Genomic DNA, 27,500 nt, shown 5'->3' with positions numbered 1-27,500 from the left:
CTAGCGAGGTACATCTTCTGGGCGGATCCAGACACGCCTGAAGGGGCGGAGTTTTCCCAACAAGGCCGAAACCCTGCCCAGAAAGGGGCGGGCCCGTGGGAGCCCTGTCCAATCAAGGCGGACAGTGACGTCCGCTTCACCGAGCCCCGCCCCGGACGGGGGCGCTTTTGTTGCCTTTCGTTCATTCTTAGCGGATTCGAGAGAGATTTCGAGAGAGGAGTGCATTGGTTGGGTGCGTCGCGTGTTGGAGCTGGGGGCGGAGTCCAGTTGACTCAAGAAGGAGTCCAGCTATCCGTGGCGCAACGGATAGCGCATTGGACTTCTAGTGGAAGGTTGCGCATTTCGCAAATTTCGCATTTCGCATTTGCGCATTTCGCAGGTTGCAGGTTCGAGTCCCGCTGGCCTCCGCGGACATGAGCCCCGCGCGTGTGACTGTGGGCCAGGCTGCACAGCCATTGGCAGGTACCCCGCCAAACTGTGACCCCCAGCTCATCTCTTCTTCTCTGGCAGCGGGGCTCTTTTCAATTAAGCATCTGTGTGTGTATCTGAGTGTGTGGGCCCGTCTCTTAAGTAGAACTGCATAAACGTTATTCCACCATTGTAAATATTCCTTGTATAATCACAATAAGTCTTGCTCTATGTCCCTCTTGCTGTATATAAAACAATTGTAGAAATGTTCCCAGTTCATTTCCGTCCTTTCTTGCATTGGTCCAGCATGGTTCGGATCTGAGTTTAGCCGGGTTTTTATACCTGATAATCCGTACATTCTTGCCGGTACGTTCTTGGCAGGCCCGCTGGACTCTGAGCCGGAAAGGTAGTTGGCAGCTGGTAGTCGGTAGAGTTATCCGGTTCGGGCAAGACGTGCCGAGGGCGTGGAATCCCGGTCGTCAAAATCGCGTAGTTAATTCGGTAAATTGGTTCGAGCCAAAAAGACCCTACACTACGCGGTTGAGATATTGGCATCCACGGTCGGTTCAGTGACTCGCCAGCTCACGGAGTTATCCGGAGCGACGGCCTACAATTCTGGGAGTCTGGTGGGAGACGCCGCCTCCCCCACCTCGTGGTCGTTCACGCCACTGGACCCCCGGCCCACAACAATATTTATAAATGAACAAAAAAAATTGCAGTTTCTGGAATGCTATCAACGTTTACAATATTCTCTTTGTTTTCATGTCGTTTTCCAAGACATGTTATTAATTAAAGTGTTGGTCAAACTAATTATTATTTTTTTGTATTTGATTATGCTAAAAGAGTAACAAAACGTTGGCATGCTTAAGTCACTTTTATGGTCATAAATGGCTGCGAATGCAGGAGAGATCCTCCAGGAACCTCTGGCATCTGCCTCCCCCAGAGCCCGAGACCTCTGGCCTATCGTGGAAGGACTCTAGATGGCCAATATTTCATTTAGACCTTCAACTTAAAATGCTAAATACCTCTCTGCATACCATTTATAAAAAGAAAATGTGTGTATATGAATATCGAAAAGTTTTAATTGAGAATACAAATTATTAATGTTCCATTAGGCCATCGAAAGTTGATTTTAACTTTTTCACATCCACGCAGGTCATTATTTACTTTCCAGTTGAATCGATTATATTGAACAATAAACCTTAATATTGAATGCAAAGACAGACCTGTTGTTGAACATCAGTTGAAGGGAGAACACTCGGCTAGAGGAATGGTGATAACTCCAGGTAATCACGCGTGACTTCATGATCTCTCGCATCTCGCTCACGCGGTGGTCATTATGAACAACGTTCCCACAGTGGGAGTGTTTTTACAGTTTTATTCACTGTCCAGTTTTATTTCAGTGGAGGTCGTGCTCAGTGTTAAATTATGCAGAAATTGGACAAATTAATTGCACTAATATCTGTTTGTGGCGAGTTAATTCCAAATATATAATTGGCCATTTAGTTACAAAAATATCTGTTGGTGAGCTTTTCGAAGAGCTCGGAAAGGGCGAGCTTGAACAAAGTGAAAATTTCATTTTATCTGAGGGATTATGTGAGTCGCCACATGTTCATTGACTGCTGATATACCTTCTCTAACCCTCCATTATCCACCCCAATAAAAGATTACACTGGTTGACAAAATCGAACTTTTTTTCTCTCATCAAAGATGTAAACACACTTTTCGAGACCAGTTTTGCGCGCTGATTCCAAATCTGTTTTTGGCTTTCTTCTCGCACATCTAGTTATGAAAATATGATTTGTGTTAATTTCAGCACAATTTTGGTAATAATCACACATTAGGCAAGTTAACGTGAGAAAGTTTTTTAATTTTTAAGTATAATTCTCAGAAACATTTGCACACCATTACACTTAGTTAAATTTACACAGTACTGTGCACACTTTTTTTGTAAACCTTGTCGAGGCTCGGATGAGAGCTAACACACAACGCACAGCAATGGGGGCATGAGACAGGAGGGGCAGGAGTGGGAAGGACAAAACAGTGGGGAACAGAGACAGGAGATCTGTGGAAGGGAGAGGGAAAGGGCGGGGAACGCGGGGTATACAAGATGGACACTACAGAGCCTTTCAGGAAGGAAAGCAGGGAATTTGAAGGAGGTGGGTTTGGGGTGGATTAACGGGGGAGGAAAAGATCAAGGATTTGGATGGGGGAGGATAACAGGTGGTGGTGAGCAGCTGTTTTGAAGGCCTGGAGGAAAGAATGGGATTGAACACAGTGAGGGAGTTTATTCCAAAGGCGGGAAAAAAGAGTAATGAAAGAATGACGATGAGCAGTGATTCGTGATTTTGGTAGTTTTACCAGAAGGGGGGTGTTACTGACGGACCTTGAGCTCCCTGCAGAAATATGGTGAGGACATATCACAGACAAAGCAGGGGGGGCGAGACTGGAGAGGAGACGGAAGAAGACATAAAGACCACAGACCTGCCTGCGGTGAGAGAGTGAGAGGCCCAAAGACTCAACCTCATTGCAGGAGATGCCAATGATCCGAAATGCCTTGGTTTCCACAGCGTGGAGCCGAAAAAGGTGGGAGGCAGGAGCACCAGCCCAGAGGGGAGAGCAGTACTCCATCAGGCTGCAGCCGAAAGCTTTGTATGTGGTCAGAAACTCAGGTGGGCCGAGGAAGGACTTTGCACGATGGAGGATTCCCAGTCGGTGACTGGCTTCGAAGGCCAGGTTGGAAATGCGATGTTTGTTTGTGTTTCCTCTCGACTTGCTTGAGGAAACCAAAAGCAGATTGAGAATCAGGGTCCCAAGGGCTATGTACCCTCCTGATAATTATATCTGATTGAAAAGACTTGTTGGTGGCCAGTATAATTCGATAGGCACCTCGCAGCTTTGGGGATAACGGGGTACATATATATTGGCAGAGGTGTGCAGGCATGATGCGCCTGATGCCCTCCTCCTGCGTTGAACATCCTTGTATACTTAGCCAGTGTCTTATTTATTTATTTTCAATAAAGTCCCTCAAAACCTAAAATCTATTTTGGACAGCCTCATATTGTTTAAACAACTGGTGTTCCACACAACCCCCCCCCTCCCCCCTTCTCTCTCTCTCTCTCTCTCTGAATGGGTGACATTCAGACATAATTAATACCAATGTTGTGGATCTGCTGTTGGGGGAGGTTCTAGGATTCAAGGGTCAAAGCCTTGATATAATTGATCACTTCCAGCTGAAGATCCAGATGGCCATTGAATCATGCAGCCATTTAGTTGAAGGAATTCTTCAGATGTATCTGTCTATCTTTACCTTTATCTGCCACTTAAATATGTGTGTCTTTCTCGTATCTCCTGTCTATTATTATCTTGCTCTCTCTCTCATTCCCTCTCTCAACTGCCACTGTTTTAAAAAAGTGAGGAGCCAGTTTTATATCCTCGTCTTGTCCAGCTGTGACATTTTCCCAACATGCATTTATCCAAATATCTTTGGGATTTTTAGGGTCAAACACCATCAATGTTCCTCTCCTGACTTGCCCCCCCCCCCAAAAAACATATTGTCCAAGTGCCTTGTCCTTTCTGCTGAATTTTTGAACGTGTTTCGTCCAAAACTATCAAGAGCCGGCTTAAAGCAATTACGGAATAACCATGAATAATATGTATAACTTGTGAGCATGTTCAACCTGGTTCTGCATTATCATTCTCAAATGCAGCGGCTTATCAATGTGGTAACTTGAACAGCAATGTGCATACTTGGCCCAAAGATATTTTGTATTTGTGCAGGTGGTGGAGAATGCTGTGTGCGTGCTGCGTAATCTATCATATCGACTGGCACAAGAAGCTGGGCAAGGCCTTGAGCGGCCGCGATTCGATGAGAATGAACACCAAGGCCTCCTGGGTGCACCGCCGAGATTGCAAGGTCGGGGTGCAGGGTGCTGGGCCAAAAAACGCAAGAAGGTCTTGCAGGAAGATGTGAGTTTTGGGGCCTTTTTAAATATAATACTCATAATCGTCGTTTCATTAAACTTCATCTTTCCATTTGACTTTAATGCATTCACAATGTCTTCACCGACCTTGATGCACTGCCAAGCCAAAGCAAAAATTGTCGATCAGGTGTGCATTATGATCCTCGCGTACCCTTTTTTTACCCCCGAAAAAGGAAGAAGTTGTTTTTTTTCGAGAATGGTTGTTCAAATTTGGCCTGACGCGATGGCCAAGAGGTGTGCATACTCGCCTCTCAGCTGTCTAGCCTGGGTTCAAATCCAGACCCAGCTATAAACTGTTATCTTGGTGTTTCACAGGCAGGGTGAGTCATCAATGTGTGTGCATTCCCTCGGATTGATGTAAAGCAGGCATTCCATCTGCCAACATTCATTGGTGGATGCTAACGATCCTACGGTGTCCTTTGCGAAGAGAAGGTGAGCTTTCACCGGCACCATGGCCAAATTCCAAATTCCTGCTCTGACTCCCTGTGTCGGAATGGTGACCTGACAGGGATCGTGCTTCCTAGCTATTGAAACTGCCCCGGCAGCCTGAGTGATAGGGGAGCCGGAGAGAGTTGAATTTCATCAGAGCTTTTCTTTTTACTTTGAACTTGTCATTGTCCTCGATGGGTAAACATCACCATATTATGCAGCCAATCATTTGGTGTTGCAAACCGGATCGATGTTTTGTGGACCAGAAATTGTATTGTTTGTTATTCCACCCTCATTATCTCATGTCCGCCATCTTGATTTTCAGGAGGTACGTTAAATCGGAAACATGCGTCCAAACAAAAACTTGTGCCCAGAAATTCAGCGGACTTGGTAGTTATAATCACCACACGGCAAGAAGGTGCGAGAGCAGTATCAATTTTTGACCTCGCTCCCCTGGGGCGGGGTCAAAAGGTCAATCACCAAAACATGCAATTATGGACACATGTTTTTTATCAACATTGATGATCAACACAAAAAAAGTAAATTACCGAAAAAAAATTACTCGAATACTTTCATTCCTCTGCTCGTATTAAACAAACCTAATTTGAGCCACCCTCATAATGTGACCTCACGTGATGTCAGCATGTGTTGTTAGTAAACAAATGTATGTTCCCTTTTCACACTGTAAATTTAACTGCGACTTGCCATTCTGAATCCTGCACTGCATGGAGGGGTTGTAAACACTGTTTTTTTTCAGCCTTCATTATTTCATCACCGACATCTCCTTCCATGCAAACCACAATTCAGCAATCAAACCACAATTCAGACCATCACAAACTGGTCCAACACGTGGAACATGTCTTTCAATCCAGACAAATCTCACACTCTCACTATGTCTCTTCGAAAGGACCGTTTACAAAACCCCCCCATCCACTTTCTCAACAATCCTCTGGAAGAAGTCTTTTCTTTCAAGCTTCTGGGTCTCACTATCTGCCATGACCTTTCCTGGGAAAGTCACATTTCCAACCTCGCCTCAAAAGCCAGTCGCCGACTGGGAATCCTCCGTCGTGCTAAGTCCTTCCTCAGCCCTCTTGAGCTCCTGACCACTTACAAAGCTTTTGTCCGTAGTCTGATGGAGTACTGCTCTCCCCTCTGGGCTGGTGCTCCTGCCTCCCACCTTTCTCGGCTTCACGCTGTCGAAACCAGGGCATTTAGGATCATTGGCATCTCCCGCAATGAAGCTGAGTCTTTGGGCCTCTCACTCAATCACCGCAGGTTGGTCGGTGGTCTTTCTGTCTTCTACCGACTCCTCTCCAGCCTTGCCCCCCCTGCTCTCTCTGCGATTTGTCCCCACCACATTTCCACAGGGCGCTCAAGGTCCGCCAACAACCCCCTTCTGGTAAAACTACCAAAATCACGAATCACTGCTCATCTTCACTCTTTCATTCCTCTTTTTTCCCGCCTTTGGAATAAACTTCCTCACTCTATTCTTTCCCATTCTTCCCTCCAGGCTTTCAAAACAGCTGTTCACCACCACCTCTTATCTTCCCCCATCCAAATCCTCGATCTTTTCTACCCCCGAGAATCCACCCAAGCCCACTTCCTTCATTTCTCCTGCTTTCCTTCCTGAAAGTCCCCGAAATTTCCATCTTCTCTTCGCCATGTTCCCCGTCCCATCCTCACTTGCTGTGAGTTGTGTGTTAGCTCTCAGACGAGCCTCGACCAAGGTATACAAAAAAAAAATCAACAAACTTGGCCCAAACAGTATCCTGGGCAGTAAACTCCCACCTATACATGACACAGACCAACTACTCTCCAGGTCCGATCATGTTCACATTGCACGTCTCCACTGTGGACAGCAGCCCCAGCTCTTGCACCACAAACACAGACCTGACGTCTTCACTGACGACACCTGCAACCTCTGGCAGGCCGCCCCACACACAACAAAACACATTTTGGGAGACTGTGCGTCCTGGCTCCACTTAGAGAAGAGCACAACATCGTAGATGTGAGGCATCTCTGGGTCACGACTGAGAGATCGATTGGCTATCTCCATGCCGTGGGCCTATTCAAGCAGAACTGATCGGAGCAACACAACAACAACAACAACAACAACTACAACCACAGTTCAGCATGGGCATTGCACTGTTCATTTTGCATTTATTTTATAGCTATCGAGGCTCATCAAAGAACAGGGTAACGGGGGGGGGGGCAAAGTATCAAAAAACAAAATGGGGTAAAAGCTTAACAGTGGTACGATAACAAATTGGGGTTCCACACACAAGGTGAGAAATTGAAGGAGAGTGGTGAGAGACAGGGTCTCAGCGATTTGCAGTGTCACTCAACAGTGGAAATGGGAGAGACCAAGAGGTGACTGTGCACAGCAGACTCGAAAGGGAGGAGCTCAAGACAATGCACTCAGGAAAACAGGAAAACAGTTCCACAGATGAGAAAGGAGGGGTGTGAAAGAATTGAGGTGATTGTTGAGTTTTGACTTTGGGAGGGCAATTGTATTCCCATACAAGGAACATCACAACAAGACTTAATATATTTGTTTAGATGCCATCATCTGACAAATTTTATAATGCCAGTGATGAAACTTATAAAATTACTTTACCAAGAACTTTGGCGCAGGAGGAGGTCATTTGGCCCATCATGCCTGTGCTAAAATGCATTTTCTTTTGGTGTAAATTATTCAGCAGATACCACCAGGTTAAGTTCCATCCTCCTCAATTTATATTAAATCATACTTAATTGCTATCTTTCTAAAACTCAACCAGTGCAAAGTTGGAATACTTCTCCCCCCCCCCCCCATCTAGTTGTCTTGATCTTCCTTCTTCAAATTGTGAAATTAAATATTATTGCAGTCACTCCTTTGATCTGTAACTTTGGTGTCCTCTTGAAACCTACACTTTCCTTTTAATCACACATATACATTATCACTAAATTCAAAATTGCGTTTGACATCATAACACAAGAAAAGTTTATTCATGCGATGTTGGCAGAAATGAGATTTACACCCAACTTTGCTCAACCGCTCACCTATTCATTTTAATGCAGTCACAAGCCTATAGAACCATTTTATTAAATAAAAAATATCATCCAAAATGATTCATCAACCATTTTATACAAAATCCCAAAAATGGTTCACATCTTAACCAACTTTTGGCTTATCTAGTATTTAAATTCCAAATAAGATGTTGTCATCGTGCACCGTCCTTCCGTCCATCCTCTGTCTCCTACTTCGACTTCTCCAGCCAAACCGCTGGGCCGATCCGGTTTAAATTTGGCAGCAACGTTCCGCTCCTGACTGGTAACAGGAATTGCCAAGCTTGTTCCGGTCACATTACTTGAAGTCGGTCAAAATGGCCGACAATAAATTTCTTTAAAAATCTTCTTCTCCAGAACCACCAATCAGAATGGCATCAAATTTGGGTTACAGCATTAGGGCAGGGTCCTGATGTTAAATTGCGGAGGTCATGTCAATCACTTGACTGGAAGTGTCAAAATGGCTGACAGTCAATTTTTGGGAAAATCGCGTAAATTCCTTCAAAAATCTTTTTCTCCAGACTTGCCAGTCAGAATACTACCAAATTTGGGTCATAACATTCTGACTGGGTCCTGATGTTAAATTGCGGAGGCCATGCCGATCACGTGACCGGAAGTGTGTCAAAATGACATTCACACAAATTCGTTCAAAACTTTTCTTCTCCAGACCCAACAATCAGAATGATACCAAATTTGGGTTACAACATTAGGATAGGGTCCTGATAAGCTACTGGTCCAGTGGTCCTATTTTTCAATCCAAAAGTGAACAGGTCAATCATCCAAGTTATCCCATGGCTCTGCCCAATTAGGTCAGGTCAGGTCAAGTATGGGAGCATGCACTGGAGCATTGCGTTGCTGCATCCACTTTCTGCCGGTACTCCAGGGACCTCCATCTGGCCATCCCCGAGGCAGATGCCTGGCCCATCCTCATCTCCTTGAGATACTGATCAATTTGCTGCAACCACGAGGCTAGTGGTCGGCCGATTGGCCTCCTGCACTCACGAGGCTCCCTTGCTGAGAGAATCTAGTGAGCAGCATCATCTTCAGAAAAACGAGCCACATGTCTGTACAGCTGCAGCTGATACTCACAGACCATGCAGGTAACAAATCTCATTTAAGTCTCAATCAGCAACCGCTCGTTGGACACAAAGTCCAACCAGCAATAGCCAAGCATTCTCCGAAGAGACCTGATACCAAAGGAATTAAGTCTCCATCTCAGATCCATGGTCAGAGTCCAAGTCTCACATCCATATAGCAAGACTGGAAGCACCAAGGACCTGAAGAATCAGACTTTCATCCTCCTGCACAGGTACCGACAGTGCCACACCCCATGATCCAGTGAATCCATGAATCCCCAGGCCCGACCCAGACGTCTGTTGACCTCTGACTCACAGCCAGCAGAGACATGAATATCACTGCCAAGGTCAGGGAATCTCTCCGTGACCTCAACATCCTCACCACAAACAGGTACAGACAGGATAGCAGCATCCAATATGTCATTGAAAGCCTGGATCTTCGTTTTGACCCTGGAAACCTGTAATCCCAGTGGCTCAGACTCCTCATTCAGCACCTCGAGGGCCCCCAAAAGGATATCTGAAGTCTCCGCAATGATGACTGCATCATCTGCAAAATCAAGGTCAGAGATCTTGACATTCCCAAATGGTACACCGCAGCTTGATCTCTCCATCATCCTCCCCAGAATCCAGTCCAAGCAAGTGCAGAAAATTGTGGGGGCCTGTACCCACCCCTGACGAATTCCAGTAACAAATTGAAATAAGTCAGAGATGGTATCACCACACCTCACAGCACTCTCAGTACCAGAGTATAGTTCAGACTTCAGATTGATCAGTTTTGATGGCACCCCACGAAGACCAAGAATCCTCGAGAGGGCATCCCGATTCACTGACTCAAACGCTTTTCAAAGATCAACATGAGCTGTGAGCAGCCCCTGCCGAAACTCTCGTCTGCGTTCGGTGAGGACCCGAAGAGCAAGAATACGGTCAATGGTTGACCTCTTTGGTGTAAAGCCTGACTGCCCTGGGCGCTGGTGCTCAAGCAGATGGTGGCGAACCCTCTTAAGAATTATCCGATCAAAGACCTTGCCCGACACTGAGAGCAGCGTCACCCCTCGGTAGTTGTTGCAGTCTTGGCGATCACCCTTCCCTTTCCAGAGAGGGACAACAAGGTCTCTCTTACAGTCAGTTGGGATGATGCCTGTGTTCCAGGCAGAGCACAGAACTGCATGCAAGGACACAAGTACAGCATTTCCACTAGCCTTGAGAAGTTCAGCATGGATGCCACAGATCCCAGGAGCTTTACCCCCATTTCAACCGGTTCACCGCAGCCTGTTTCCATAAATGAAGGTGGATCACAGTTGATTGGAGTGTTAGCATTAGGGATAGTAACACCCCTGACATCCAACTTGGCAGCTGGTGGTTCCGCCTGGTTTCAGCCACTCAAAGTAACCGGTCCCGCGGGCTTTCACTTCGGACTCCTCTGTCAAGAGCCCACCACCCTCCGCTCCAACTGCTGTACACCGAGGGACGGGCTTGGAGGAACGAAATGCGCGAATTCCCCTGTAAGCAAGACGAAAATCACTTATCTGCCCAATTAACTGACTGATAAGTCCTTGATTCAGCTTAAAAAAACAACTTTTGGACCAATCAAAATACAAGATCCAAAAACTGTCATGAGAGAATGTGATCCCATTAACAAAGTGAGAACCCAAATGAAAAATTTATTTCATATAGAATGATATATATTTCTGAACCTTCAATGATTTTCTTTTTTCTTCAACAAATAACAAGTAATAATTATCCATGAACTCAACACACCAATAGTCAAGGATTAATTTGGAGTTCATAGTTTAAGTTTAAGTTTAAGGAGTTCATAAGATTAATTTGACTTTCTTCTTTTGTTAAAAAATTCACAAATTTTTATAATGCACTTTGATATAAGATTTATGTGATGATAATTATTGTATTCGTCGTTTTATGAACTTTAAAAAAATTTATCTTCTTTAGTTTGTGTGCACATTGTTCTCTTTGAAACCAATCCTCTGAAATGTAATCTCTGATTTAAGTTTAATCCATATGCAATTCTCGAGGAATCCCAGTTGTTTTAAATTGACTTCCCAACTATTTTATTTCACCTTTGGTTCTACAGATATCAATAAATTGGCCCTTTTTGGTTCCACACACTAAACATGTCACTTTTTTTAAAATTCTGTATATACTCGGCACGTCTTCCCATCTCTTCACTGACATATTTAATCAAAAAACAGCAAGTTGCCCTTCACAGTCACGTTGCGTGTCCATCTGTGAGTCTCAGTGAGGATGAAACATGAAGTGAACACACATGAAACCGGAGAGTTGGTGTCAAAGCCACCCAATGCTCGCCTGTTAATACATTTATCGTTTTTAAAAGACTAGTCCAATAATATTTTTTATAAAGCATTGCAGTGGAGTCTGATCCAAATAATTTTAAAGCAATATATGTATTTGTATATTGTAATCAGTAAAAAAATAGTGTGGTAGATAAAATCATTAGAAAGGAAATAACTTGCACCAAAAACTTTAACATTTTCACGCTCATGCTGACGCTGACGCTGACGCTCACACCGGGGGTATCGCTATAGCTCTCTGTTCTTCGAACACATTTTATAACACGTAGTTGTTGCTGTTGCTGTTGCTGTTGCTGTGGTGGTTGTTGTTTTTTGTATGCATGGTTGAAGCTGTTGGAAGACCTAGAGCAGAATGGAGTGGAAAGGGGGGGGGGACACCAACAGCAGAGGAAACATGAGAGTGAGATCAAGGGAAGGGAGAGAAGGACACGTGGGGGTCCACAAGCTGCACATAAGCTGAAACGCAGCAAGAAAAGGAAGGGAAGGTGGGGATGAAACAGAAAAGGAACAAACGAGCCGACAACTAACAAGTGGAAATAGGTGAGGGAGAGGCGGGGATGGGGTGTGGAATCACAATAACCTGGAAAAAGGGATTGCTTGGGAATGGGATCATTTGGGTAGAATAGATCATCAGTATGGATGGGGGACAGCTGTTTACCACAACCTGAAGTCGTGGTGAACAGCTGTCTTGAAGCCTTGGAGGGAGAATGGGAATAAACAGAATGAGGACGTTGGTTCCACAGGTAAGAGAAAAGAGGAACAAATGAGTGGAGATGAGTCGTGAGCCTGAATTTTGTGAGTTCAACAAGAAGAGGGTTACTGGCAGACCGTGTGTGCCATAGAGAAACCTGGGAGGGACAGAGCCAAGAGAGGGCAGAGGGTGCAAGACCAAAAATGAGGTGGTAGAATACATAGATGACACCAACTTGGCTCAGATACAAAGAGCTTCTGGGGTACCACAAGGGTTGACTTCACATGCCAGTAATCATTAAATAACAAAATACTGATGATATTAAAAGGTTCCACATGGTCAATAAAGCAGAATAAAAGACACGTCAGCTACAACACCATTTCACATAAAATGGCTGAACCACATTGTGAAAGCAGAGTCACATGATCTGTGATTGTACAATCGTATTTTTGTTGCTTGTACGTGCGTGCGTGTGTGTGTGCGTCGGCGCGTGCGTGTTGTTGGTTGCTCCATATGCGGGTTTCAGAAGGTGGAATGGAGTCCTCCCTGGTCTCGAAGTATCGGCGTGTGTGTGTGTGTGTGTGTGTGTGTGTGTGTGTGTGTGTGTGTGTGTGTGTGTGTGTGTGTGTGTGTGTGTGTGTGTGTGTGTGTGTGTGTGTGTGTGTGTGTGTGTGTGTGTGCGTATGTGTGTCGTATACACTCCTATACCACTGGATGGAATTACACACGCCTTTTGATCAGACTTGCTTAATCATTTGAATCCCCATATGTTTATAATCTATCCATGGGTAGAATGTACCAACTAAGGAGACTCCAAGTTGTTTCACCTTTGCATTACCAATCAGTGTATTCGTTTTTAACCAGTTACATTATCTCCATGATCTCGTTTCTTAAAACTGAGCCATGATGCCGTTGCTTTCCTTCAAGAGCTCCCAGATTCCATGTTGAGCTAACACTTTAATCTTGCATGTTAACATCATCTTTTCAGGAATGACATATTTTGACATTTCTTTGGGTTAAGCCTTCTATTTAACATCTCTTCTGTTTTTTAGAAGAGTATCCTCCCACTATTTATTTGCAATAATTTGTCACTGGCTTTGACACCTATACAAATTTTGATTCTGGATGCTAGGCATCATAAAGCTATATATATATATATATATATATATATATATATATATATATATATATATATATATATATATATATATATATATATATATATATATCGAACAAACAGTTTCAAATATGGAGCATCTCGCTGCCATCAGAGCATTTAAATTGCATCAGATGTGGCAATAAATGTGAAATGTTGTTCCCAGCTTGCTGGCTTGATGACAGAAGACCTCATTTGCATCCCTACCCTGTTTGGGATCCTGTGTGGGCATGGTCAACTTTGTAGTGTTCACTGATATACCATGTCATTTCATCAATAACAAACCCATTTTAATCACTGAAAGTATCCACAGCTCCAAAAGCTTTCTTTGTAGTTAAAGGCTAATTTTCAGTCTGTACAATACTTTAAAATAATCACAAATCCAAATATAACTTACATTTGAACTGCTACTGCAAAGCTATTAATCGTTTTTGTATCATCGTTATACATTCTCTTCCTTTGACCTGGGTCTTCATTTGTTCCTGTTTGCATTTCAGGAATAATACCTTCATCCCTGACCTATTCTATCACTAAAGCTCAAAGAAAACTGCCTGTTTCCAGTTATAAGGCACAAAATCGTTGGTACGAAGGGAAAAAAAACTTTTATTTTATTTTTGTTCCCAAATATCTTTTCTTTTCTTTTTTTTCTTTTTTTTTTAAACAAATAAACACTGACAATAAATATCAGTTCCCATGACATACAGCCGTCTTAAACTTTCATGAAATTGTTTAAAAAGGACGAAATATCCTGAGCAGATAAATTTGTATTTCTGTTCATCCCTGACATTACACTGCTTTTGGGACACGATATATATATATATATATATATATATATATATATATATATATATATATATATATATATATATATATATATATACATATATATATATATATATATATAATAGTTGGAAGGGGTGACTGATGTGGGACCGAACTACTCTACAACAACATTTGGTAGAGCTCATACCTTCACCAAGCTGAACAGTTGATGTTTTGTATCCCACTGACGGGCTGAATCTGGATCCGGACCTGAACCAACATCTAATTGGCTTGTTCTTGTCACCTAAACAACACCTAACCACCTAACCAACACCGAACCACCTAGTTTTATCATAACTCGTCCACAACGTTTTGAAATATCATGCTATATATCATTTTTGAATGGTCCCGTCTCTAAGTGGTGAAGAATCACCGAACATTTTTTTTAATTCTCGGATCCGGATTCGGATCTTCAACAAAATCGAACCAATTCTTCCTCGTCATACACCCAACTTGTCGACAAAGTTTCGTTCAAATCCATCCACAACTTTTTGAGATATCGTGCTGCATATCATTTTTGGCCCTGTCTCTCAATGGTGAAGAATCACAAAGAGAAATTGTAGTATCTGGATCCGGATCTTCACCAAAATTTAAATCATTTTGTCCTTGTCACACACCCAACCTCTCCATCAAATTTTAGCCGAATCCATCCACAACCTTTTGAGATATCCCAAAAAGACAGACAGACAGGGGTGAAAACATGATGTCCATCCACCTTCAGTAGCAGAGGGAATAAATATCTGTGCACAATGTGTTAAAGCTCTAAAACAATTATCGACTTCATTGCATTTTTCAACATTTTTTTTTTCTGCCTTGAAACTCGACATCTGAACTCTGGATCCAACACCAAACACGCCATCGACGTCGTCATGGCTGCCATCATTTTCAGAGCCGCAGGGAAGAAAATGACCAAAAAAGAAAAAAAATTATAGCGCTGACCCTCCAGGCAATTCTAAAAATTGGTTCAGTCAGGTAACCAGAAACCGACAAATGTGTGTTTTTCCGAAACTAACATGTAGTGTGAGATTTATCGTTTTGGATGTTGCCTACAAATAATAAATTGCTTCAAATTCATCATTTCCAGTTTTTTTTAGCAAACGCTATCGAACATTTTCCTGAAGAAGTGTGCCATTTGTGTTAACAGTTGTCTTCTTGAATGTAAATTTACAAAGGAATAAACTATTCCTTTGTAATAAACTATTTACAAAGGCGATATTTAAGTAGGTTTTATTTATTTATTTATTTCAAAGTTTCTTGGTTCCATTTATCTTTAATTCATCGATATTTTCAGTGGAATTTGAAGAAATTACAATGGTATCGTCTACATCATGAAGACACTGCTATCAATAGCCTTTATTTATTTCTTCAGCATAAAAATAATGTTAAAACTCTTGAAACTCTGACCACGATATTTAAATTAATTTTGCCATTTTTGTGGAAATAATTGAATTTTACCTTTCGTAATTTCTTTGATTGCGTGCAATTTTAACAGTTCCTTTTATACATATTTCATGACATTTATAACACTTACAATATCTCCCACAGGAGAAGTGCGTAACCTTATTAAATGTTTTTAAAAGTAATTATTAAACCTTTTCCCATTAACGTGTCAAGGTACCCATCTTCTTCAGTCCAAATTGTTCATACACACACACACACACACACACACACACACACACACACACACACACACACACACACACACACACACACACACACACACACACACACACACACACACACACACCTTGATGTCTCGAAGGTTTATAATACTGTATTTTCGAAGAAAGTTTTCTCTGTAGAGATAAACTCCCTCAGTAGATGATAAATGGGGTTTCTGGGACTCCCATTCAAATGAATGGGGGGAAAGGGAAAAACTTTCTGACTCAAGCCCCAAAAGCCCAAAATAGGAGACTGATTTTCTCCCCACCTCTCCCCTTCCCTACCATAAAAGCAAATGTAAAATTGAGACTGATTTTCTTCCCACATATCCCCTTCCCTCCCATACCAGCAAATGCAAAATTGAGACTTACTGATTGAAGCACTTCTTCCTTTTCATATTTCACTCCACTCAAAGAGCGAACCAACGAATATTTGTCCATGTTCTACTTTAGGGAATAACTTACTTTTCTTCCAATATTCATTTCCATCGAGTATATTCACAAAGAATAACTTGGAACTTGGTTCTTGGTATAAGTTTCTTTGTTTCGCAGAAATGAAATGATAAACTTCTCTTAATGCTCTTATTTGACCACCTCCTGAGCCACATATCATTTTGAGATTGTAGTAAATTGTTTTTCCATTGGTCAATTGATTACCATCAAAGTTTTCAGTCCATTCAAGGATATTCATTTTTTTTTCTTTACATCCTCCAACTTATTTGTAATTAAATTTATCCGCTTATTTGTTTTATCTACTTTTACCCCGGTTATTTCTTCAATAAGACTTATTTGATATTTCTCACATTCTTTTTGTTTCCCATTTAAATACCAAGGCTGATTACATCTCCACTCTTTGGTTTGGTTATTGCTTGGTTCTATCATTTATAAATCAGTAACAAGATGGCGGTAGCCTGTTAAAATTCCCAACCCAATATCTTAACACTTATACTTATAACCATAAGGGAGACTTAACACTTAATGTTTCTTCCAACAAAACATGGAAAACAAGGTTCAACTGTGCGGGATGAATCAAAGTATTTTGATAAACCATAGGATATGAAAAATAAGGATGAAAGAGTATATATTGATCTGCTGGACTCTCTTAATTATAGGGTTAGTCTATCTGGTAAAAGTAGGAAGAATGAGAAGGAGAAACACATGATTCAGGCTTTAAGTAGGCTTGGTTCAGTTGTTTTCTTCCAAATGACCCATCACAATTAGTTAATAGACTGTTATTGCTGTGAGGAAGAAAGAAGGCTGGAAATAATTGTTTTAATGAAGCATCAGCCATTTTAGACCAGTTGATGAACATGAAAATAATTAATAAATGTCAATACAAAGACATTTTATCTCGTTTTAAATAAGAGAAGCACAATCCTGAGTTTTAATTTCACAACAAGCGACCACACATCTTCATTCCCATACCCACTACAACTTGGCGCAACAAAAGAATATGAGGCATCTTTATTGTCCATGGAAACTTATAATACCTTATTTAATATAACTGAGAAAAATGACAAATTTAGTTATAATCCGGGAAGTGCATACAAAACGATAACAGTTTCACCCGGAGCATATGAGATTTCTCAAATATCTTCCGAAATAGCTCGCCTCATGAAAGAACAGGGTGATGAACCAAAAGATATTGTTATAGATATTCAAAAACACTTCAAAATCAATGGTTAAACTTAAAAATAACTACAAGGTTGATTTCACAATTGATAATTCATTTTGAGTGTTATTGGGTTTCTCCTCAAAAAAGATTGAAACTAATGGGATGTTTGACAGTGATAATGTCAATCAAATATTTTCAGGAATAAATTCGGTATTAACTCACTGTGATTTGATTCATGGTGCTTATAATGATGGAATAAGAACAAATACAATATTTTCATTCAGCGCACACTCAACCCTAATTGGTTATAAATTCAATATGGAACCCAAAAATCTGGTTTATCAACCTGTGTCAGGAAAAACCATATACAGAGTAAATTTTAGGATAACCGACCAAGATAATCACATGATTTCTTTTAATGGAGAAATTATATCCATCAGAATTCACCTACGTGAAGTTTTCCAATAAATAAATACGATGGTTATTGTGAGGAAACACGAGTTGGGAAAATATGAAATATTTACAGGGGATGGGATGTTCCTTTCCCCATACTACAAGGGTGGAGGTATGTATCTTGGTGGAGGATACTATAAACCTTAGAGACAAAGGGGTGTCGGACATCAATTTAGAGGAGATGGGATAATTGATACTCTAATGGGTACAGGTTCAACTATTCTTAAACATAAAGACCTAATTGGTTCAACTGCTTCTGCTGTGGGAAATGTAGCAAGTGCTGTAAAGAGTATAAAAGATACCCAAAAGGAATCTCATAAATTACAAGCAATAAAAGAAATTAAGAAAGGCAAAACCCAGTTGTTTCGCCAAGAGCGACAGAAAATAATTCAAATACTTGGGTCAAGGTTTCAAAAGTTTTAACATCTTTTTTCCTAAATAAATACAAGTATGGAAGCAATTGATAGTATCTATGATTTGGATGATACCATTGTCATCTCAAACTCCACTAAAAACGAAGATTACTTCAAGGTAAATGCAATAACGGGAACAGACTGGAATGCAAATGGTACAAAAGGTTTTGAAATAAATAATCAACAAACTTATTTGAATCTTGCCGAAAGTTTCTTGTTGTGTAAATTCACATTCACTAAGGCTGGGAATAACACAAACGCGACACTCGTCAATGATTTCTTCTGGAAAATGTTTGATTGTGTTCGTTTGTATATTGGAACACAAGAAGTTGAAACGGTTGAATATGTCTCTGCTACATCTGAAATGATGAAATTTACACTATATTCTTTTAGTGAGAGAATGGGAAAGGGGGCTGTCGAAGATTTTTTATTCCTGATATGGCAACGGGAATAAACACAGACCCTGGATATACTCAAAGGAAAGGAATGTATAATGATGATACAAAACCAGTTCATAGTTTTACTGTGGCAGTTCCTCTTAAAGGTGTATTTGGATTTTGTGATCATGATAAAGTTGTATATGTTCTTAAAATTAGATTTCAACTCCAAAGGAATGATAATGAAAATAGATTACTTATTGGTGTGGCTAATGCTTTTGCTGCTCAGAATAAATTTCTAATTGATGAAGTTAGTTGGTATATTCGTGAATATACTCCTAATCTTAAAACAGAAGAGATGTTGAATCGAAGATTTAACTCAAATAAACCACTCAATGTATCATGCCTTAAAAGAAGATGGCAACACGTGAAACTGAACCAAACCACTTATACGTGGAATTTGGGTGTTCTGGAAGGAAAGCCACGATATCTGTGGCTAATTTTCCAAAAAACCAGATTGTGATACTGCTACTGATAATAATGCATTGAGTGATGATGCTAAGGAGAAACAACTTCGCGTTTCTCTAGATGGAACATTATATCCACAAGATAGATTGGAAATTAATTGGGGAAAAAATGATTATGCTGAAGCATACAAGTCTTACCAAAAGGTGTGTGAAAGTAATGGAAATAAAGAACCCACTTTGGATATGACAGCATTTAAAAGTTTGTACACAATCTATGCGTTTGATCTGAGCGCTCAAAAGGAAACTATAAAGTCCAATCGAGTGGATACTTCCCTATACATTGAAAGAGGAGAGAGTGAAGAAGTTGATACATATTGTTTGCTTTTGGAAGAAACAGAATTACAGATTAATACAGATAATGGTGTTATGATTAGTCTCACGTAATTTTTTTGATAAATAAATGAGTAGTGAAGTGCCAACCGGGGTATGTTAATCAAATCAATCTTCATAAACTATCATCTTGTATTCTAAATCAAAAGCCTTGTATGATTAACATTAATACAATTCAGAGAAAAGGAGCAGTAAGAATTCATGTTTTGCTCACAAGAGAACAGGTTAAAATCTTGAAAGATACTGGCTCACTTAAAATTAAAATGTCAAAACCAATGTTGATGAAATATTCAATAAGAGAGACGAGTGGAGGATTTCTCCCATTTCTAATTCCTTTATTTGCTGGTTTAAGTGCAGCTGGAGCATTGACGGGTGGTATTGTTGCAGACCGGGTATTGGCGACGAGCACGACCGCTAAATGGAGCAGAAGAGTCGGCTCCACCGAACGCCCGGAATTTATAGGTCGTCACCCTGGATAACTCCGGAGCCGACGGGTCCCTTATCGGACTAAAGATCGCCAATAGGTCGACCACGTGGGGTAGGGTCAATTGCCAATTTCAATTTACCTAAATACCCATGTCATCCAAACTACCGGGGAAATTCACCCTTGACATTGCTCGTACGGAACGATCCGCTTGCGTGCTCGAACCGTGTGCGACCCGAGCGGATGATCACCGAGATCCGCCGGTCCAAATGTCCCCTTACGGCGGCAACAACAGCCTTGCTAATTCTCCAACACGCACCGTGTTAAACCAATAAAAAAAAAACACATAAAAGAACTGATACATTTAACACATGGCTTTATTTATAATGGGGCTGGGGGGCATGCAAGAAGCAGAGTTATCCGAATATAGAGATGCAAAGCAATTTATGTACAAGCAAAGAGCACTTGTACAATTCCTACTAACGAGACTGGTGCCCCCCCCACACACACACACACACACACACACACACACACACACACACACACACACACACACACACACACACACACACACACACACACACACACACACACACACACACACACACACACACACACACACACAAAATAAATGGTGGCCACAGCCTTTATTGAGGCCTCCAGCTCGGAGGGAAAAGCGAGCTGAAGACCAGAACCTGCCTCGGACCTGTCCACCTCGTGTGGTTTGGGCGAGCCGATTCGAACCAGGCACCAGCGAGAGGCGAGCAGAATCCAGACACCGGTGAGCTGTGATCAGCCTCCTGAGCTCCGCTCGGCGCTCATCCTGGCAACCAAACCTCTCCTCTGTATCCCAAACTGTCGAGAAGGCAGGAGGTTTCTCTGCCACTTCTTCAAGTCTTTGAGTTGAACGTCAAAGCGAGGGCTGATAACTCCACGCTTGTTCAACCTGCCCGTCAGATTGACCACACCCTCTTCTGCTCAATGGTCATCAACAATCTCAAACACTCGCTAGTTCACTGACAGAGAGACAGACGGTGCACACCCCTTGCGGTTCTTTTGGAGGCAGGATCTCTCAAGCTCAAGCTCTTCTTCCCAGGATCTCTCTCGTTCTTCGATCACGCCATACCCTTATTCACCCTGTCCCATGGGTGGGGGCGGGGGGTACTGTCCCGAAATCACACAATGAGCACAGTGAACCATCACCAATCAATGCAATCATATACATTGCTGGAATGTTGCAAAAGACTGTGACACAACCTGTTCATTCAAGTTGTGTAAGTGGAGCACACAGCTGGCTCAGTCCCGTTACTTTTTAGATGGACCTCGGAAGCTGCATGTATAACCTTAGTCAAGCCATTGAGGATCTGTGTCACTCAAACCCATGTACAGCTGTAAGAATTGGCAGAGACATGAATATACCCGACATCAACTGGGAGAAGGAGCAGATCATCTTTCACCAATATTGGCAGAACATCAGTGACTCCTTCCTGCAAACTTTGGCCAGTTTGGGACTTGAGCAGATTGTGAACTTTCCCACTTGGAGAGATAACATCTAGGACGTTGTCACAACTCATCGCCCTTCCCTGGTCAAAGAATGTATCGGCATGCCTGGCCTTGATGATCATGATGGTGTTCTTGGAGATGAGTGCCCGAGCATACAGACAGAAACTACTTCACCAAAAGTTCTTCTTTGGAAACAAGCCAACTTCATGAACATTCGGTCTGATGCCAAAGCATGGACAGATCAAAATTGTTACTCTACCTCCACACAAGTGGAGGTTCTGGCTACACTTATACACAAATATTTAAAATTGTCCCCAGAGATGTAAAGTACAAATCTCACTCTAACGACTAAATGTTGCTTGCACAGCCCCTGGGATTAGGGTGATCACCCATGTATGTGGGCTTCCACATGCCACGACCCACAGGTCATGAAAATCGCAAATTAATACACTCACTAGCACAGGCCAACAGCAGCGGTTCTATCAGTCCACTTTCACATCTTTTCAAGGCGCCGGCAATGATCGGATCAAGACAATCCCCCTGATTAATTTTAATCCCTCCAGAGAAAGCCCAATCACCAGTAATGGTTTTACAAGCACGGCACTGTGCAAGGAGAAGCAGAAATGTGGTGTTGGGGGAATACCAACAATTCATTTAGATAAGGTGACATCAATGGACAGACCTCAGCATGACAGAGACAGACATTCACAATGAATAACTAAAACAGTGAAGTGAATCAGCTAAACAACTAGGTGCCACAAGCACACTGCTCTCATTCACACAAACAAAACCGGGTTTCCGAGGATATAACCCCACAGGGCGGTGAAACTGTGAGCATGGCACTGTGAGTATGACGGGAGTGAACAGGGCAGTGACCTCGAGCAGAAGGAGAGTCCATGTCAGCGAATCGGCGTTGCCAAACCCAGCAAGATCAGAGAGTCGAAAGGGCACGAGCTCCGCAGCGGGAAAATGCCACTAGAGAAAGAAAACGAAACAGCTACTCCGAGTATTAATAACTCACTGGCGCATCCCTGACGGGGATGGGATAGCCTCCCCTTGGGGCTAAGCCGGACCACTCTCGTGCGGTGACCAATGCCACTGCTCCACACGCTTGGCAGCAATCTATCACATCCCCTAGCGCACCTTTAGAGGTTGCCAGTGGAAAGCCCTGTGCCTGCGCACGAAGCACCAATGGAGGCCTGGCATAGTGGGGGTGGTACCCCAACAATCATGCAGATATGCAGAACCGCCATGGAGCCAATCATAGACTCCAATGTAGCAGCCTGTTCTCAGAGGTTCACCACTGCTGCCATGACGGCTTCAAGCCACCCTGGATCAGAACCGATCTTGGACCGGGGGAGACACTGAGTGAGACGTCCTTATCGTAAACAATCACTACGTTTGGACAACACCATCCCACCAGTGGTGTCATGGACAACTTCATTGTAAACATTAACCTTGACACATAAATTTGGTCCACTATTGCCTCTCCAAAAATGTGAATCATGCGAAAGCCTTCATTCTATCTCGGACTCCTCCAAATCCCCCGCTCCCCTGCCCCCCCTTCCAAGTTTTTATAACAGTATTTATTGCAGGTTTCATAATTTTATTCCCCCTTCCCATTTTTCTTTCACTATTAAAGAAAAATAGCTGTTCACTTTTAGCCCTCAACCGGGCATGAGCCAGGCTGGGGACATATTTTGAAAAATGAAAAGTCATGGGACACACTTTTATTTCCACATTTTGGATATAAATAAGACGTATGGGAGAGAATAGTCCAGGATTGTATACGCTTTCGAGAATAACATTTTTTATTCATATACATGACACCATCTCTCCGACCAACAGACAACTTTGAATTTTTATTTATTTATATACACTTGTAGACACTGTAAGGATTTAAAAAAAATAAAATGGTTCATGAACCACATTTTGGAAGATGTTTTTTAATATATTAAATGGTTCAGGTGACTTGGGTCTCCATGCAAATGAATAAGAGAGCAGGTGAACAAAGTGGGATAGTACTGTCATTTTTCGCTCACCTGGACTTTAATCAGGTGAGCTTATGCGATCGAGCAAAGGGGTCTACAGTGGGGTTTTTGACTCTCCGGAATCGGTTTTTGCTTTCTTCTCCGCAATCTCGATGAAACTTGACCATAACCTTCATCACCTATGATTTACTAAAGTTTGTTCACGGCAATAAACAAACAAAAAAAAAAATCAGGGTCTCAGGGGGTCTGTGGGGGATTTGAGTAACTGTTGCTCCTGATCCAGGTGAGCTTCAGGACATGCGGTCTTATTTTTACACAACGACTATATTTCATGTTTATTCTTGGTGCACAGAATACAACTGGGGTGGAAGAGTTCAGATGAGGCTGTGAATGTGTGCGTCAAGGCAAGAATAACCCCAAAATTACTTTTCTTCGTTACATTAGACAAAAACCTCAGTGGTTATGTCTGCTGGATTATTTTGGTTCAGCAACAGAAACAATCATCCCCCAGATTGAATATGCATGCAAACCATGTATATATTCCAGGCGACCCACACGCTTGATACAACGCTATTTGGGCCAAAAGTGACCTTTCTATAGGAATGGTATGTATGCTCTACTGCAGTGCAAGTATTCATATATGTGTTCCATTTCAAGTACTGCTCATCATGAAATAAACTAATAATGCACAGAGATGCAAATAAAGAGTGCCTATGAGCGGCCCATGCTTACTGGTTTTTGACAACCAGCTGCCGAGATGGCAGAAGATGACCAAATGTCCAAAGGCTTTTGTTAATTGCCAGAGCTCTGAGGTTGAATGCGATGGTACGATCTTTCCTCTTGTCAAAAAAATCAGCATGGCATACAAACTCGTGCACACAATATTTATGTCATCACCAAGGTCAGAGGGAATCGTAATAGGTGACAGATCTGGCGCCATTTACCGCACACCTTGCTGTGATTGTGGCAGACAATATGTGGGAGGAACATCTCGACAGCTCTTAACAACATTCCTCATATCTTTTCCCTCCACCCACCTTCCATTTCTTCATTATCTTCTCCTCCCGGCATTCCTACTTTTCTTTCTGATCAACCCCATTTTTCCCCTTTCTTCTCCAGTTTTCCTTGAGGGGTTGAGAAGGCCACTTTGTAGTTGAAATGTTGGACCTTTGAGGCTTTGTTTTCAGATATAGGTTTGCAGTCTGTGCTTTTCTGCAGTCTTATTCAGAGCACCAGTTCATCTGTTTTTTTTCTCGTATTTATATATTATTCTCGATTTGACCTCCAGTTCACGCCCCAAGGAGGTCGTGGTCGGAGGGGGTGGGGCGGGCTCAGAATGTGAAAAGAAATTAACTCAAAATTTGATATTGGGTCATCCCTGGTGGAACTTTTTGCCATCTTTCAACTTTGCTTTATGTGGGAAGCGTGGGTATTTATGATGGCACACCATCGACTTCGCTCTCGTTATTGTTATTTATTATTGACACTATCCAGATATTAATTATGTAATTACTGACCCACAGATGTTATTTACGATGCTTCTCATTGGTAGCATAAATATTTTTAGCTATGGTATTGGGTACAATGCATCACAAAAGGTGGAAAATTAATAAATTTCTTTGTATCCAAAGTTGAGGCTCATGGAAGAGCTGGAACATAAAACAGAAGTGACCTTTTCTTTATCTGTCTGCTGATGACTCCGTCCTCTGCTGTGACATCCCTCATCCTTCAGACATGCAATCTGCAGCCTCTTCTCTCTTTTCAGACCTTGACAAACTCACAAGCTGATCAAACACTTGGAATATATCTTTCAATCCTGACAAATCTCATGTTCTCACTATCTCTCTCTGAAAGGACCATCAAGAAAAAAACCCCCTCCCCCCACCTATCTATCTTCTTGAGGAAGTTCAGTCATTCAAACTCCTGCATCTCACTACCAGCCATGATCTTTCTTGGGCAAACCACATTTAATCGTTGGCCTCCAAAGCCAGCTGCTGACTGGACATCATCCGTCGTACAAAGTCCTTTCTTCGCACACTGAACCTCTATCCACCCACAAGGCGTTCATCCACAGCTTGATGGAGTACTGCTCTCCCCTCTGGGCTGGCTTCCTTGCCTTACATCTTGCTCAGCTTTATGCTGTGGAAACCAAGGCCTTCAAGATTATTGGAATCTCCCACGACGAAGCTGAGTCTATGGGCATATCACTTCGCCATCACAGACAGGTCGGTGATCTCTCTGTCTTCCCCCGCCTCCTTTCTGGTCTTGCATCCTCTGCTCTTTCCGTGCTTTGTCCCCCCCTCCCCCATTTCCCCACAGGTTTCTGCAGGGCACACATGGTCCACCATCAACCACCTTCTGGTAAAAACTACCTAAATCCAGGATCACTGTTCACCGCCACTTATCCGTTCCTCTTTTTTTTTTCTCGCACGTGGAACCAACTTCCACATTATCTTAAACCTCATTCTCCCTTCCATGTCTTCAAGATAGCTGCTCACCACCATCTTAGACCGTCCCCAATCCAAAAGCATGACCTTTTCTATCCTTGTTACCCCCCCTCCCCCCAATCCCAATATCTCCTTCCAAATTTCCAGTTTTCCCTCCTGAGAGTTTCCTTCTGTATCCATCTTGTCCACCCTATGCATTCTCTCCTGCCCATCATTCCTCCCCACACATTGTTTCCCCATGTCTGCCTTGATGTTGGCCTTCAACTCTGCTGTTGGTGTTTGCTCCCCCCCCCCCCACACAAAACTGTTCCTTTTGTGCTGTTGTGTCCTGCTCCGTTCAGTGTACTAATACCAGCTCTTCCTTGAGCCTCGACTATGTAAAAAAAAAAAAAAACAGTGGAGAGAAGAGAAGACAAAACTGGCAATGCACAGCAATGGAACAAAAATTGAAGCTGAGTGACGGGAGAAACATGAGAAAGCACGATAACCTGGAGAGGAGGCGGCAAGCCTAAGGGAGGGTTCTTGAGGAAAGAAAATATGATTATGGGTCAGAGATAACTTGAGGAGGAGATGGGACAGAACACAAACAGCAGAGGGTGCAACACCAGACAGGAGGTCGTAAAAGACAGAGCCATCGACCTGTCTTTAATGCAAGAGCAACAAGGACAGAGGTTTCACTTCTGATGATGTTAAGGGCCGTCACCTCCATGACGTAAGCTGTGAAAGGTATGAGGCAGGGCTGCCAGCCAAAATGGGAGAGTAGTGCTCCATAAAGTTATTGATTAAGGCTTTATACATTGTTCGAAGTTCGCATTTGCCAAGGAAAGACTTTGTGCAATGGAGAATGCTGTCAGCAGCTGATTTTGGAGGCCAACTCAGATCAGTAGTTTGCCCAAGGCAGATAGTTGTTGTTAGGGTGGCCTGAAGGTTTTAGGGACATGACTTCTTCAAGATGTTTTTTAAGGAAGTCGATTGCGAGGTTTCCCAGATGTTCCTTTCAAAGAGACAAAGTGAAAATGCGTGACTTGTCAGGGTTTAAATACATATTCCCATTGTTGGACCAGCTTCTGGTTCCACAAAGGTCGATTGTGAGGGAATAAGTTGCTGCCTGCCTATCTGAAAGATGAGGGATGCCACAACAAAGGGTGGATACCTCAGTCAAAATATGAGGGTTTCCAGTAAATCAGAAAGATTGTTGATGAAGATGTGGAACTGGAATGGGTCCAAGATACAGCCTTGGGGCATTTCAGCCTCGACAGGAAGCAGAGGTGAGAGGATCCCCATTGAGAGCCATCCCCTGACTGCGAGAATGGCAAAAGTGAGCACGTCCTGAGAGGAAGTGGCCTTGGATGTCAAAAGCAGAGAGTTTGGTGAGCAATGCAGGGTTTCATACTGCATGAAATGATGTCCATGTCTTGTCCATGATGACAAGACAAGATGTCCATGATGACAATACCATGATGTCTTGTCTGAGATTCAAGGTCTCTGTGCATTGGTGGGAGAGTCGAAGCAGCAAGTCCAGAGTGGAGTGACTGGGTCAGAAACCAAACTAATTGTCTCTGAGATCAGGAGGTTGGAGAAAAGGAAAGATGTCATATCAACTGCATTGATGAATGCTTTGACTCTCATAATTGCAGGTAAGCTCATATGGGCCTGTAGTGAAGAGGATCTCTCTTTTTTTGGTCCCATTTGTCCAATGTAGTGATGTTGGCTGACTTCCAAGTAGATAATCTTGGGTAAATGAAAGGTTGAACAAATGATGATTCGGGAATCTGTCTTTATTCTGGAATTGCATGGGTTAGGGTGTTTATGTCTTCCA

At 42.5% G+C, this 27,500-nt stretch overlaps 1 protein-coding gene across 16 annotated transcripts in view; it reads left to right on the top strand.

Annotated features, from left to right (window-relative positions):
* LOC147029380 (catenin delta-2-like) overlaps window positions 1–27,500 on the top strand; it is a 474,794-nt gene that overhangs the window by 282,807 nt on the left and 164,487 nt on the right. For all 16 annotated transcript variants that reach the window (XR_015055882.1, XM_085872400.1, XM_085872407.1 and 13 more), the window contains one exon: window positions 4,189–4,377. Coding sequence is in view for 15 of the 16 variants with exons in the window: in XM_085872400.1 (XP_085728526.1) it covers window positions 4,189–4,377 (189 nt within the window). In the remaining variant the exon portion in view is untranslated. The remainder of the gene's footprint in view (window positions 1–4,188; window positions 4,378–27,500) is intronic.

Source organism: Eptatretus burgeri, chromosome 3, assembly GCF_056783735.1.
Source record: "Eptatretus burgeri isolate ZD-2024b chromosome 3, Ebu_testis_v1, whole genome shotgun sequence".
Classification (NCBI taxonomy): domain Eukaryota; kingdom Metazoa; phylum Chordata; class Myxini; order Myxiniformes; family Myxinidae; genus Eptatretus; species Eptatretus burgeri.
Note: the sequence above shows the minus strand (reverse complement) of the source record. Positions and strands in the feature narration are given on the sequence as shown.